The sequence below is a fragment of the Choloepus didactylus genome, chromosome 19 (assembly GCF_015220235.1).
Source record: "Choloepus didactylus isolate mChoDid1 chromosome 19, mChoDid1.pri, whole genome shotgun sequence".
NCBI classification, from domain to species: Eukaryota; Metazoa; Chordata; class Mammalia; order Pilosa; family Megalonychidae; genus Choloepus; species Choloepus didactylus.
Genome location: NC_051325.1, coordinates 40,738,786 through 40,754,789, shown reverse-complemented (window position 1 = coordinate 40,754,789; position 16,004 = coordinate 40,738,786). Strand labels below are relative to the sequence as shown.

At 41.5% G+C, this 16,004-nt stretch overlaps 2 protein-coding genes across 13 annotated transcripts in view; one reads left to right on the top strand and one right to left on the bottom strand.

Annotated features, from left to right (window-relative positions):
• Positions 1-16,004, bottom strand: part of TLDC2 (TBC/LysM-associated domain containing 2) — a 33,382-nt gene that overhangs the window by 3,938 nt on the left and 13,440 nt on the right. For 9 of the 11 annotated variants that reach the window (XM_037812411.1, XM_037812407.1, XM_037812408.1 and 6 more), the window contains one exon: positions 1,916-1,989. In XM_037812411.1, the coding sequence (XP_037668339.1) occupies positions 1,916-1,989 (74 nt within the window). Of the gene's footprint in view, positions 1-394; positions 899-1,915; positions 1,990-16,004 lie in introns of those variants that run through there. The other 2 variants (XM_037812416.1, XM_037812415.1) reach the window with 2 other exon arrangements.
• Positions 11,577-15,045, top strand: LOC119516173 (protein-L-isoaspartate O-methyltransferase domain-containing protein 1-like). Of its 2 annotated transcripts, none has more exons than XM_037812419.1 (2): positions 11,577-11,728; positions 12,130-15,045. In XM_037812419.1, exon 2 carries the CDS (start codon positions 12,248-12,250, stop codon positions 12,791-12,793), a length of 546 nt encoding a protein of 181 aa, XP_037668347.1. In that variant the 5' UTR covers positions 11,577-11,728; positions 12,130-12,247; the 3' UTR covers positions 12,794-15,045. The 2 variants fall into 2 exon arrangements, with proteins under 2 accessions (XP_037668347.1, XP_037668346.1); XM_037812418.1 differs by having other exon boundaries at positions 11,667-12,024.

Here is a 16,004-nt window from a genome sequence, read left to right as displayed (position 1 = left end):
AGCCTAGGAAGGGAGATGGATTTCTCTCTGTTTTCAGAGCCCCTGTTGTACCAGGAAACATATCCTTCCTTCCTCTTAACCTCCCTGAGGTTCCCATCTACAGTGGTTTCAAAATCTCTATCCAAACATGCATCTTGTTCATTTGCTACTTTCCTATCTTCCTCATGAAATTAAATGAGATGATGGCTTTGCAAGCACCTGGCACACAGATGGCAGACAGAAGGCCCTCCATGTTCTAGAAAAGGCCAGAGGGCAAGAGAAGAAATGATGCTAAGAGTCTATTAGTTCGGTTGATCCCAGGTTTTTGTGGTTTTTAAGTTAAAATAATTTCCAAAACATACATTGAGTAGAATCCCATTTTTGTAAGAGAATACCTAATATCCATGGAAAATTGTCTGGAAAGATAGACATGAAAATGTTAGTGGTTTTTTTGGGGGTTTTAATTTTTTATGTCTTCTGATTTTTCTACAATAAACATGTATTCATTGTATAATTTTTAAAAAGATTTTTTGTGCAGGATTTTGCACCACTCAGGTGAAGTATGAGTACCTTTTACTCCACTAAAGTCACCTCTCCAGGAGAGCGACGCCTCCCCCATCCTGTCTTGAGTCCCTAGGCCGTGAGGAGGCCACTGTCAGCACAAGGATAATTCACCATCCATGTTTTGGACAGAATGGGCTGCCTTGTGTGAGGAGGCCTGGATGGCATCCATGAGCAGGTCCGAATACCTGTTGCCACAGGAAGCTGCCCACCAGGGGGGCATCAGCTCAGTACCCAGGCTTCCAGCTCCTTGATGCAGAACTCCTCCTGCCGGGCCAGCACCTCATTGTTGAAGGTGGCACAGGGGTGGCTTCCCCCATGATACAAGTCTCCATCCAACCACAGCCCAAACTGACCACTAAGAAGAAGAGGAAAACCTTGACATGTCTTAACTCCCAGGGTGTTGAGACCTTTCAGATCCACAACCATCAGCCCTTACCCACACCATGACAGAAGCCCAGGTTTGCCTGTGTTTCATCCTCTCTTAAACTAATTGATCTTGATTTACTGAGGACTAAGCATGCTGTTCCCCACAGAGTTTCAAGCTTTTTGGTTTTTTTTTTTTTAACAGCTCAATGATTTTCATAAATATATGCAGTGGTGCAACCATCACCACAATCCAATTTTAGAACATTTGGAACATTTTTAAGATGGAAATGCTTATAAGAAGTAAGTCTTACAGGCATGGACTCTTGAGAGCCCAAAACACTTCAGAGATCATCCATTCTAATCCTCTCATTTGACAGAATACCTAGGCTGGAGTGAAATACTGAATGACTTACTGCAAATCAGCAATCAAGCTGCCTCTCACTAGGGGCTTTTCAGGAAGTTGGGAGAGCAAAGAACTTGCCTGATATATTCAAGCAGTGCTTTCATTTTCACCCTCGGGGTAAGAAGTATCCTGCCTGAATTTGAAAGTCAAACCATGGGTGAGACTAACCTTTTCTTCCTAACCCCTGCCCTCTACACACACACACACAAAGAGGCAGGATTCCTGGGCAGATGCCCGCCTTCCTCCAATGAGTTGTGTTCTCTAGATTTGGAGAGATGATTGGTAAATTTTAGGCTTGCTAGTCAACTCTCTCACCTCATCCAACCTTGTGGAATTCTGTTCCCAAAGTTACAAAGGTTCAGATTAAGCTGTAGCCAACTGTAAACACCTTGGTTGGAGAGTTCATGCAATCATTTTCCTCAGTGATGACTTAGAGTGGGTTTGAAAGGAACCCAAACCTCTGAGGCTTGACCTGGGATACTGGGAAGTGGGGGTTGGGGTTTTGCCCATTTTGTTCTGGGTAGCCTAGTCCAGTAGCTGGGGACAAGGGAAGGAACCAGAACCCAGACCACCCCAAGGCCCAGGAGGCACTGAGATACACACCTGCCACTTCCCATCATCAGTGAATCCAAGTCGCCTTTCACAAAGAAGGAGTTGCTTCCTGTCCACTTGAAGACCTAGGATGATAGGAAAGGCTCCGGTTACTGGGTGAGTCCTGCCCTTGCAGTTTGACTCCAAGCCACTGGGTGGCAGTGTCGTGGAGAGAATAGCACCTAAGCCCCAACTAAGATGCTGAAGCCCATGACTCTTAGGATTTCTCTTTTTATTCTCCCTGGAGTTCACTTCCTCATGCCCTCTGGTGCGAATTCCCCTCACTTATAGGGATAGACCAAAAATCTGAGGATTTCTGCTTTCAAAGCTGGAGAGAAGAGGGGGAAAGTCCAGGTCTAGGAGTTTGGACCTGTTTCTGCATTAACTGACAGTCTCCTCACCCCTCCCTAGAGGTAACACCGAGCCAGCCTGTCCTCCAGAGCTGCCTCCCACCCAGTTCATCACAAGTCCTGTGGACCCAACCCAAAGATGCACTCTGACTACCACCATTTCTGCCCAGTTTGTGCATCTCCACGCACTCATACCAGTCCCAGCCACATTCACCCCTTGCCTGGGTTGTGGCTCTAACTGCTCTGCCCCCACTATCTCCTGCTCATGGCCCATCTCCACACTGCAGTCTGAGGGATCTATTCAAAATCTAAGTCGGATCTTGTCACTCCTCTGCCTAAAGCTCTCCAGTGGCTCCCAGGGCAATTGGAATCAGTATAGCAATAGCTGAGCAACTGGGCCTGCTCTGATCCCTGCCTTTCTCTCTGATCTCTTCTCCCCCTTTGTTGACCACACCTCAGCTATACTGGCTTTTTTGTCCCTTGAACACCCAAAGCTCATTCTTGCCTAAGGACATACCTCATTGCTGATTACGCTGTTCAAAATCATCTTCCCCCAGATCCTTGTATGGCCAACTTCTCATCTCTCAGCCAAAATGTCATCTCAGGGAAATTTCCTGGACCATTCCATCTAAAGGAGCTCCACCCAAGCCCTGCTTTACTTTGCTCAGCATTTATCACTCTTTGAGATGACCCAATATATATGTCAATGCACTGTTGTCTGTTCACTAAAATATAAGCTCCCTGAGGGATATCTTGATTTGTAGCTATATTCCTGGGACATGGTAGCCACTGCATCAGTGTTTGTGTAATGAATAAAAGATTCGAGAGTCAAATTAGGCAACAAAAGGATATTTAGAAAGCCACAAAAGTACAATATAGTATTGCCTATAATTGGTTGCAAAAATGCTGTGAGGAACCAAAAGGTTTTTAGCAAGAAAATGGACAAATAAAAGATAAATCCTGGGTACAGAAGGGATGAGATAATATTAAAAAGTGACCACAAGAAGATGGAACCATTCTACTCCCCCTCAACTTTCATCAAGGAACATGACCTTCAAACTTGGAGAAAGATAAATATTGCTACAGAAGAAAGTAAGACCAAGTTGTTGGTGCTGCTTGCATTGGATCAAGGAACTGCTGTGAATTCATGAAGAACAGAAGAGTTGCCAGAAAACCAAAGATGGGCAAGAACTAACCAATTCTTGAAAAGATGAATATATAACTATAGGCTGAGAAGACAGACAGTGCTCCCCTGAAAAATTCATTCATTTCATTCAAAAAGTATCTTTTAGCACTTATGCACCAGGCACTGTTTTAGGCACTGGGTAGAACAGAGAACACAACAGGCAAAAAATCCCTGCCTCAAGAGACTCATATTCTAATGGGAGAAGGTAGATTTTAAAAAGAGTAAAGTAGTATGTTAGGTGATAATAAATGCTAAGGAGAAACATAAAGCAGAGAATGGCAAAAGGGTCTCCAGGGCATGGATTACTGTAATTTTAAATAAGATGGTCAGGGAAGACCTCATGAGATGGTGATATTTGAGCAGAGTCTTGCATGAGGTGAGAACTCAGCCAGGTGGAGAGCCAGTGGAAGGCATTCTAAGCAGAAGATCAAATGCAAAGGCCTTGAGGTAGGAGCAGAAAGGACCATCAGCTTGGAGGCCAGTGTGTCTGGAGCAGAGTGAAGGAAATGGAAAGAACCAGGAGACAACATCAGAGAGGGCCAGAAGGTGTAGGGTCTTAGAGGTCATTATTAACATCTTGGCTTCTCTCCACTGAGAAAGGAAGCCATCAGCAGCTTGGAGCAGAGGAGTGGCATGATCTGACTTACCTTTTAAAAGGATCACCCCAGCTGCTGGGATGACCAAAGGTGGAAGCAGGGAGACTCATTAGGAGGCTACTGCAGGAACACAGGCAAGTAACAATGGTGGCTTGAGCCAGCAAAGGACTTGGTGAGAAGTGGTGGATTCTGGACTTGGATAGAAAGAGAAGGCAGAGCTGTCAGAAAAGGCTGACACCTCAAAAGTGGGATGTGAGAGAAAGAGAAGAGTTAAGGAGGACTCCAAGAGTTTGGGTCTCAGCAGCAGGAAAGATGGAGGTGCCGTCAACTGTGATGAGGAAGACAAGGGGAGGAGCAGGTTTTGTGGGGGCAAGGCAGGAGCCTGGTTTGAGATGCTGTGCCTGAGATCCAAGTGGAGATGTTGAGTAGTGGTTGGATATGGGTGAGTTTGGAGTCCAGGGACGAGGCCGTCGGCATATGGATGGCATGGAAAGCTGAGAATGGATGCAACCACGAAGGAAATGAGGGTAGTTAGAGGGAAGTTAGAGTTACAAAAACCAAGCCCTGGGACCCTCTGATGTTAAAAGGTTGGGGATATAAAGATTCTGACAAAGAGTTGTCAGGAAGTAGGAGAAAATTCTAAGAACCTTAGCATTCTAGTATGTGAACTGAGGAAGACAAGTGTGATGACTAGTACCCAGCATTGGGTCACAGTGAATAGTGGACCCCTTTCCTCATTCTTGCTAAGATTACGAAGCTGGCTGATGGAGGCAACTCAAGAGATACAGTGTATTTTGCCTTTAGTGTCCTGTGCCCTCCTTGTCGTGAGACCAGGTATCTGTAGGTTCCTTGTTCTGTGGATTGGTGTCCTTTGGAAAAGAGGTCTCCAAACCAGAGTTCCCAAAACTAGTTGTTATGGAATTAATTGTTTCTCTGAAAAAGATATTTTAAACTCTTAACTCCCAGAACCTCAGAACAGGACCTTCTTTGGAAATAGGGTTGTACCAGATGTAATTAATTAAGATGAGGTCACAATGGATAATGGTGGGCCCGGAATCCAATATGACCAATGTCCTTATAAGAAGAGGAGAAGAGACAGGGAAAACAGGAATTGGAGTGATGCTGCCACAAGCAAAGGCACTCTGGGGCCACCAGAAGCCAGAAGAGGCAAGAAGGGCTCTTCCCTAGAGCGCCAGAGGGAGCATGGCCCTGGCCACTCCTTGATTTCTGACTTCCAGCCTCCAGAACTGTGAGAGAATAAATTTCTGTTGTTTTAATCCACCCAATTTGTAGTAATTTGTTCCAGAAGCTTTAGGAAACAAATACACTAATTCTGCATCCAATGGAAAATATTTCTTGAGGGCATGTTATGCCAATGCAGAGGGATAAGCCCCTCCTCACATACTCTAACCCCCCACCCCCTACATACACACACACTAATGTACTTGGGTTCCTAAAAGGGCTTCTTGTTTTCTCCAGTTTCTGTAACTTTTGCACATGTACCAAGAAGCCTTCTCCCTATGCCCTTTCATCACCTGGTGATCTATTTGTCCATTAAGACTTAGCTCAATGTCTTAATGAGCTGTCTTGAAAAGCAGTTGTTTCAAGAAGCTGTTCCTCCAGGAAACTTCCCTTGATCTCCCCATCCCCATCTGACACCAGTCCTTTGTGCTTCTAGAAGGAACCCATGTTTAATTTCTTTCACTGCACTTATCACTCTATATTGTGATCATCTCTCGTCCCCCAGCATGGGAGCATCTCAAGGCAGTGACCCTCTATAGATTAGAGAGGTGGTGTAGTGCTGTGGCTGAGAGATCAGGTTCTGACGCCAGACTGCCTGTCTGTGCATTTTGTCCTAGCTGTGTGAGTGTGGGCAAATTATTCAAGCTCCTTGTGCTTCTGTTTCATCATCGGTAAGCTAGGGAGGACAATAGTACATACCTCATGGGCTTGTTGTGATTTGTTAAATGCACTAATTTGTGCAAGTCTCAGAACAGTGCCTGGCAGGTGATAAGCTGGTAAATGTTAGCTGCTATTATTTATTATTATTATTTTATTTTTAGCTGCTATAGAAGATGTTCTGTTCTGAGCATGTATGGCTCAGTAACTTCGTTCAAAAAATAACCCAGAGATGGAGAAGCTTTGGTTTGGAAGATGTCTGGGACTACTTATTTTCCCTCCTCCTTCCAAAACCCTGGCCCGTTGGCAGCTCATGCTACCTGAGATCCCTGTCATCCACCTGATCTCCTAGTCAACATGTGCTGGTTTAGATGTATTATGTCTCCCCAAAATGCCATGTTCTTTAATGCAGTCTTGTGGAGGCAGACTTATTAGTGTTGATTAGGTTGGAATCTTTGGATTAGGTTGTTTCCATGGAGATGTGACCCACCCAACTGTGGGTAATACCTTTGATTAGATTATTTCCATGGAGGTGTGGCCCATCCCATTCAGCTCAGACAGAAGGAGCTCAGTGCAGCTGCAACTTAGAGAGGCATTTAGAAGAAGGCCATTGAAAGCTGATGCTGACATTTTGGAGAATGCCATTTTGAAACACAACCTGGGAGCAAGCAGAGGCCAGCCACATGCCTTCCCAGCTAACAGAGGTTTTCTGGATGCCAATGGCCTTTCTCCAGTGAAGGTACCCTATTGTTGATGCCTTACTTTGGACATTTTATGGCCTTAAGACTGTAACTTTGTAACCAATTAAACCCCCTTTATAAAAGCCAATCCATTTCTGGTGTTTTGCAAAACAGCAGCATTAGCAAACCTGAAAACACCACTTGCCATTAATCAAAGACTTGTGCTTCGACTTCTCCCCTCCTTCCCCAACGCCTGTCACTGTCCCTGGTGAACTTCACCATCCACACAGACCTGTCCAATACCTGCCCCTCAGCTCTTTGTCCTCCTCATCTCCAGTGTGTTTTCTTACACCCACCTCACCTACTGTCTCCCACGTACACATCCTGGAACTTGTCCTCACCAGTGATGGCATCTCCTCCACAGTCTGTTTCAAGTGTCCCTCTCCCTCTCTGCCACATATCCTGTCTTCCCACATTCTGCTCAACTGGTGCCACTGCTACAAGTCCCTGACTTCATGGAGACCTCTCATCCATTGAGTCCACCTTTGTGTCATCCCTCAGGCCCCTGCTGGCTTCTCTTCCCTCCTTGTCCATTACAGGTTCTGTGGACCATTTGGAATTTTCACTCCCTTGAAAGAACCCTCGAGTCTCGGCAAGATGGCGGACTGGTGAGCTGTATGTTTTAGTTACTCCTCCAGAAAAGTAGGTAGAAAGCCAGGAACTGCATGGACTGGACACCACAGAGCAATCTGACTTTGGGCATACTTCATACAACACTCATGAAAATGTGGAACTTGCTGAGATCAGCGAAATCTGTAAGTTTTTGCGGCCAGGGGACCCGCGCCCCTCCCTGCCAGGCTCAGTCCCGTGGGAGGAGGGGCTGTCAGCTCCAGGAAGGAAAAGGGAGAACTGCAGTGGTAGCCTTTATTGGAAACTCATTCTATTGATCCAAACTCCAACCATAGATAGACTCAGACCAGACATCAGAGAATCTGAGAGCAGCCAGCCCAGCAGAGAGGAGACAGACATAGAAAAAAACAGCACGAAAAACTCCAAAATAAAAGCTGAGGATTTTTGGAGTTCTGGTGAACATAGAAAGGGGAAGGGCAGAACTCAGGCCCTGAGGCTCATATGCAAATCCCGAAGAAAAGCTGATCTCTCTGCCCTGTGGACCTTCCCTTAATGGCCCTAATTGCTTTGTCTCTTAGCATTTTAATAACCCATTAGATCTGTGAGGAGGGACTTTTTTTTTTTTTTAATCCTTTTTTCTTTTTCTAAAACAATTACTCTAAGAAGCGCAATATAGAAAGCTTCAAAGACTTTCAATTTGGGCAGGTCAAGACAAGAGCAGAACTAAGAGAGCTCTGAGACAAAAGGCAATAATCCAGTGGCTGAGAAAATTCACTAAACACCACAACTTCCCAAGAAAAGGGGGGTGTCCACTCACAGCCATCATCCTGGTGGACAGGAAACACTCCTGCCCATTGCCAGCCCCATAGCCCAGAGTTGCCCCAGACAACCCAGTGTGACGGAAGCGCTTCAAATAACAGGCACACACCACAAAATTGGGCGTGGACATTAGCCTTCCCTGCAACCTCAGCTGATTATCCCAGAATTGGGAAGGTGGAGCAGTGTGAATTAACAAAGCCCCATTCAGCCATCATTTCAGCAGACTGGGAGCCTCCCTACACAGCCCAGCAGCCCAGAACCGCCCTGGGGGGACGGCACTCACCTGTGACATAGCACAGTCATCCCTCAACAGAGGACCAGGGGGTGCACGGCCTGGAAGAGGGACCCACTCGCAAGTCTCAGGAGCCATACACCAATACCAAGGACTTGTGGGTCAGTGGCAGAGACAAACTGTGGCAGGACTGAACTGAAGGATTAGACTATTGCAGCAGCTTTAAAACTCCAGGATCACCAGGGAGATTTGATTGTTAGAGCCACCCCCTCCCCCTGACTGCCCAGAAACACGCCCCATATACAGGGCGGGCAACACCAACTACACATGCAAGCTTGGTACACCAATTGGACCCCACAAGACTCACTCCCCCACTCACCACAAAGGCAAAGCAGGGGAGAACTGAATTGTGGAGAACAGGTGGCTCGTGGACGCCACCTGCTGGTTAGTTAGAGAAAGTGTACTCCACAAAGCTGTAGATCTGATAAATTAGAGATAAGGACTTCAATTGGTCTACAAATCCTAAAAGAACCCTATCAAGTTCAGCAAAGGCCAAGAGGCCAAAAACAACAGAAAATTATAAAGTATATGAAAAAAACAGACGATATGAATAACCCAAGCCCAAGCACCCAAATCAAAAGATCAGAAGAGACACAGCACCTAGAGCAGCTACTCAAAGAACTAAAGATGAACAACGAGACCATAGTACAGGATACAAAGGATATCAAGAAGACCCTAGAAGAGCATAAAGAAGACATTGCAAGACTAAATAAAAAAAATAGATGATCTTATGGAAATTAAAGAAACTGTTGACCACATTAAAAAGATTCTGGACACTCATAGTACAAGACTAGAGGAAGTTGAACAACGAATCAGTGACCTGGAAGATGACAGAATGGAAAATGAAAGCAAAAAAGAAAGAATAGGGAACAAAATTGAAAAAATTGAAATGGACCTCAGGGATATGATAGATAATATAAAACGTCTGAATATAAGACTCATTGGTGTTCCAGAAGGGGAAGAAAAGGGTAAAGGTCTAGGAAGAGTACTCAAAAAAATTGTTGGGGAAAACTTCCCAAATCTTCTAAACAACATAAATACACAAATCATAAATGCCCAGCAAACTCCAAATAGAATAAATCCAAATAAACCCACTCCGAGACATATTCTGATCACACTGTCAAACACAGAAGAGAAGGAGCAAGTTTTGAAAGCAGCAAGAGAAAAGCAATTCACCACATACAGAGGAAACAGCATAAGACTAAGTAGTGACTACTCAGCAGCCACCATGGAGGCGAGAAGGCAGTGGCATGATATATTTATAATTCTGAGAGAGAAAAATTTCCAACCAAGAATACTTTATCCAGCAAAGCTCTCCTTCAAATTTGAGGGAGAGCTTAAATTTTTCACAGACAAACAAATGCTGAGAGAATCTGCTAACAAGAGACCTGCCCTACTGGAGATACTAAAGGGAGCCCTACAGACAGAGAAACAAAGACAGGACAGAGAGACTTGGAGAAAGGTTCAGTACTAAAGAGATTCGGTATGGGTACAATAAAGGATATTAATAGAGAGAGGGGAAAAATATATATGACAAACATAAACCAAAGGATAAGATGGCTGATTCAAGAAATGCCTTCACGGTTATAATGTTGAATGTAAATGGATTAAACTCCCCAATTAAAAGATATAGATTCACAGAATGGATCAAAAAAAAATGAACCATCAATATCTTGCATACAAGAGACTCATCTTAAACACAGGGACACAAAGAAATTGAAAGTGAAAGGATGGAAAAAAATATTTCATGCAAGCTACAGCCAAAAGAAAGCAGGTGTAGCAATATTAATCTCAGATAAAATAGACTTTAAATGCAGGGATGTTTTCAGAGACAAAGAAGGCCACTACATACTAATAAAAGGGGCAATTCAACACGAAGAAATAGCAATCATAAATGTCTATGCACCCAATCAAGATGCCACAAAATACATGAGAGAAACACTGGCAAAACTAAAGGAAGCAATTGATGTTTCCACAATAATTGTGGGAGACTTCAACACATCACTCTCTCCTATAGATAGATCAACCAGACAGAAGACCAATAAGGAAATTGAAAACCTAAACAATCTGATAAATGAATTAGATTTAACAGACATATACAGAACATTGCATCCCAAATCACCAGGATACACATACTTTTCTAGTGCTCATGGAACTTTCTCCAGAATAGATCATATGCTGGGACATAAAACAAGCCTCAATAAATTTAAAAAGATTGAAATTATTCAAAGCACATTCTCTGACCACAATGGAATACAATTAGAAGTCAATGACCATCAGAGACTTAGAAAATTCACAAATACCTGGAGGTTAAACAACACACTCCTAAACAATCAGTGGGTTAAAGAAGAAATAGCAAGAGAAATTGCTAAATATATAGAGACGAATGAAAATGAGAACACAACATACCAAAACCTATGGGATGCAGCAAAAGCAGTGCTGAGGGGGAAATTTATAGCACTAAACGCATATATTAAAAAGGAAGAAGGAGCCAAAATCAAAGAACTAATGGATCAACTGAAGAAGCTAGAAAATGAACAGCAAACCAATTGTAAACCAAGTAGAAGAAAAGAAATAACAAGGATTAAAGCAGAAATAAATGACATAGAGAACAAAAAAACAATAGAGAGGATAAATATCACCAAAAGTTGGTTCTTTGAGAAGATCAACAAGATTGACAAGCCCCTAGCTACACTGACAAAATCAAAAAGAGAGAAGACCCATATAAACAAAATAATGAATGAAAAAGGTGACATAACTGCAGATCCTGAAGAAATTAAAAAAAATTGTAAGAGGATACTATGAACAACTGTATGGCAACAAACTGGATAATGTAGAGGAAATGGACAATTTCCTGGAAACATATGAACAACCTAGACTGACCAGAGAAGAAATAGAAGACCTCAATCAACCCATCACAAGCAAAGAGATCCAATCAGTCATCAAAAGTCTTCCCACAAATAAATGCCCAAGTCCAGATGGCTTCACAGGGGGAATTCTACCAAACTTTCCAGAAAGGACTGACACCAATCTTACTCAAACTCTTTCAAAACATTGAAGAAAATGGAACACTACCTAACTCATTTTATGAAGCTAACATCAATCTAATACCAAAACCAGGCAAAGATGCTACAAAAAAGGAAAACTACCAGCCAATCTCCTTAATGAATATAGATGCAAAAATCCTCAATAAAATACTTGCAGACTGTCGGGTTTTCCCCGCGGAGCCTGCCCGCCCTTCCCTTCCCCCCGGGCGGCGCGGCGGTGTTGTTGTGGCGGGGGCGGGCGGCCGGCTGCTGCGGAGCCCGCGGAGCCCTAGCGCCTGGACCTGCGCGCAGCTCGGCGGGCTCAACCGACCGGCCGACCGCCGCAGGTCCTTTTGGAATAAATCATGGGATTGAGCTTCATTCAGATGTGGTGGAATATGCCAAGGAAAAACTGGAGAGCTTCATCAAAAATAGTGATAGCTTTGATAATCAGCTCCTAGACCTAGACTATCCGTCTAAGAGGGAAGCTACAGGGCAAGGCTAGGTCACCCTGATCTCCTAGCAGCTTATCAAAAGAATTATATGGGCAAGTTGGCAAAGGTCCCTGCTGTGAATGAAATCATCTGTCCGTCTCAAGATGAAGATATTCCAACATGCACCTATAAAGAAAACCACTGCTAAGGTGTAGACTCTGTGAGTGTTCCCCATTGTAGCTCCAGTCCTCACATGCCCCTGGTGCCCAAGAAATACTTTTGACTGAATGGACGGTGCTAATTACTGGCATAAGATTTGAGTTCTGTGAACCTGCATTTGTGGTTGGTAATTGCCTCCAAATAGCATCTGACAGCCATCAGTATGATCGAATTTATTGTGGAGCCGGAGTCCAGAAAGACCATGAAAACTACATGAAAATATTATTAAAAGTTGGAGGCATTCTAGTCATGCCTATAGAGGATCAGTTAACACAAATTATGCGAACTGGACAAAACACTTGGGAAAGTAAAAATATCCTTGCTGTTTCATTTGCTCCACTTGTTCAGCCAAGTAAGAGTGATAATGGCAGACCAGATTCAGTGGGACTCCCCCCATGTGCTGTCAGGAATCTACAGGACTTGGCTCGTATTTACATTCGACGCACACTTAGAAACTTCATAAATGATGAAATGCAGGCCAAGGGGATTCCTCAAAGAGTGCCACCAAAAAGGAAACGGAAGAGAGTTAAACAAAGAATTAACACTTATGTGTTTGTGGGTAATCAGCTTATTCCTCAGCCTCTAGACAGTGAGGAGGATGAAAAAATGGAAGAAGATAACAAAGAAGAGGAAGAGAAAGATCACAGTGAAGCCATGAAGCCAGAGCAGCCTCCTCAAAATTTACTGAGGGAAAAAATCATGAAGCTGCCCCTCCCTGAATCTTTAAAAGCTTACTTGACATATTTTAGAGAAAAATAACTTAGATCGAGAAGAAAGAATGCCTACTGATAATTCCTTCAGTCTTGAAAATGTAGCATTTGTTAGGAGTTAAAAGAGAAAATTATTACTTTCAGAGAGAATTGTAGTGGAAAAAGTATAACATGTTTCTGTCTTAGTAATAAAAAATAATGTATTCAGTGATTAAAAAGAATCCCTTTTATAAAATCTATTTTTCTTTAAATCTCGGAAAAATGCTGTTTTGACTCTGAGTGATTTCAAAGTGGAATGCAGCAATGATCAAGACTTTATGTACTGTAAATCCTTTTCTGATTCCTAATAGATTTGTAGTGGTGAGGGTTAAATTTAATTTTATATAAGGTTAAATAATGGTTAAGCATATATAATCTGATTGGAATTGCAGTTGTTTAAATTTCTGCTAGGAAAACTTTCTTATCTAATAAGGAAATCAAATGCTTTGTAAACCTATTTACCTTACTTTTGTTGCAATCACATTGCTGAGTTGCTGTAGATGTATTCCGGGCAATATATGAGTGCAATAACAATAAAGATATTGAATAATTTAGCTTTAAAGAAGACAAAAAGTTTCATGGAATTCAACAGCCCTGCTGCTTTGCTTTTGAATCCATTGCCAAAATATATGAGGAAAATAAGTGCTTCTCTCATAGAGATCTTAAGAGCACATCAAGTGACTGTTAAAGTCTATACTTAATACAACTCTTAATTTCTATGAATCCTTTACATTTTCAGTATTTATAAATAATGAGGTTATCTTACTCTCTGGAGTTTTAAAAGATGATATATTTAGGATCATTTTTTTCTATAGTCCACTGTATAAAGTACTTAGTTTTTAAAAGTCCACTATTCTGCGTTCCTTTTTTAATAGCCCAGACCATGAACGAATAAGCATGAGTGACCGTCCCCTCTTGGACAGCTCTTAGTAGCAGGGCCAGAGCAGATTTGTTCAGTAGATGCACTTTAGCAAATGGAGCTTCCTTCATCTGAATATTCATGTTTGACAAGGTAGGGCTGAGCTAGCTGACATTTGCTTTGGAATTCATCTTTTTAATATAAGAAATATTCATAGAAATTGTATGTAGATGCCTTTCGTGTTGAAGATCCTGTTGAGAATCATAGTATAATCTTTGGGACCTGTGTTGTGCTCATTTAACTTCTTCCCATCTTATCCTTAGTTTCTTTAGGTAAACTTATAATGGTTTTGATTTTTTGCTTAATATCACATGCATAAACTATCCATTGTTTGAATTTTAGTTGTAGCTTATCCGTAATAAAACAGGTCATAAATGCTGTTTTCAGTTTATTTTGTTTATTTTCCCGGTAGGCTCTGAAAAGTCATTCCTTGTCTAGAAAGTGTACATTGTAACATATTTACCACTTAATGTTACATGGATTGCATGTTTTTTAAAAGAAAAACTTGAGAGTATCACTTACTACACCAGCATCACTATTGTAATAGTAAATCAGATTTGCTTAAGGAATTTCAGTCAATCAGTAGTGAAAGGATTATTATATCTTTGCAAAGACTGAAATAGTGGTAATACATAGATGGTTTCAAAAATCTCAGCTCTGATAATTCTGCACATCTGAAAACAAGTATTAGAAGTATTCCAAGCATTACTTATCCCAAGTAAATGAGCATATTTTAGTAATGTGAAAGATAATTTCATGGAAGATACTTGTTTTGTATGAATGACTGGGGTGGGGGGTAGGGGGATCTCCACATTTTTTTAGGTGATTACTAAGGTGTTACTGTTAAGAAATATCCCATCTCATTTCTATCAAGAAAAGGAAATGTAATGTAGTTTCATCCAGTTATCATGTTAGAAATGTTCATTTTATTTTGCTTTAAATGTGTGTTTAAAAGTTTAATCCTGAATTCCTGGTGCCCACATATTTTTATCTAGAAAACCTTGAGAGAGTATCATCTTATTGTCCCCCAACTCCCACCATTTTGTTGCAACTGGAGTCCAGACATGTAAAGATATATATTCTTAAATGAGGATTTTACTATTTAGGAGAGAGTTTTTGTTAAGGATATATTTGAAGATTGACTTTTTTTGTATTGTCTTTCATTCTTTTGACTTTGGCAAAATGTACAGTAGATATTCATGATCATTGCATATTTTTGTCATTACAATGTATCTTCTGTGTTTTTAAATGCATTTGTTTTACAGTTGTGAGTTTATTATGAACTTCAAATAAAGAGGTAGAAGTGAAAAATGGAAGTTCATGTGAAATATCTATTAATGGTGATATTTTAGAATAACAAAGTAATTTGGGTTTGTGTTTACTATTTAATGAGTCCATGTTTACTTGAGCATGGAAAATTATGCATTATAAATGGAGTAGTAAATGAAGATGGAATAAATTTAAGTGAAGATGTTGGGGAATAAAGTCATGAAATTTTACAGCCAGATAGAACAATGGAAATCATCTCACCTAGATCTTTATTTTGCAGATGAGAAAGTGGATATAGAGGGGTGGCATGATTTCCCCAAATCATGAAGCTATTTGGGGACAGGGCCTGAAATGGTATCCAGCATCAGCTAAATCCCAAGTCTCTGTCACTGGCACCATAGCTATGAGGAAGATGAATTAAATCTATGCTGATTATTGGTGGATATGTTTGGTTCTAGTGTTAATAAAGACAAATGTTATCAAAATAGCATATGTGGGGGCTAAAATAAAAATGTGTTGATTTCTAGCTGTTTGAGATAATAAAAGTGAAGCTAAACCTGTTAAATTATGGGAAGACTTGGAAAATTATCTTAAATAAACAGCTGCATATAATTAAGCATCATTCTCTAAAAAAAAAAAAAAAAAAATACTTGCAAATCGAATTCAAAGACACATTAAAAAAATCATACACCATGACCAAGTGGGGTTCATTCCAGGCATGCAAGGATGGTTCAACATAAGAAAATCAATCAATGTATTACAACACATTAACAAGTCAAAAGGGAAAAATCAATTGATCATCTCAATAGATGCTGAAAAAGCATTTGACAAAATCCAACATCCGTTTTTGATAAAAACACTTCAAAAGGTAGGAATTGAAGGAAACTTCCTCAACATGATAAAGAGCATATATGAAAAACCCACAGTCAGCATAGTACTCAATGGTGAGAGACTGAAAGCCTTCCCTCTAAGATCAGGAACAAGACAAGGATGCCCGCTGTCACCACTGTTATTCAACATTGTGCTGGGAGTG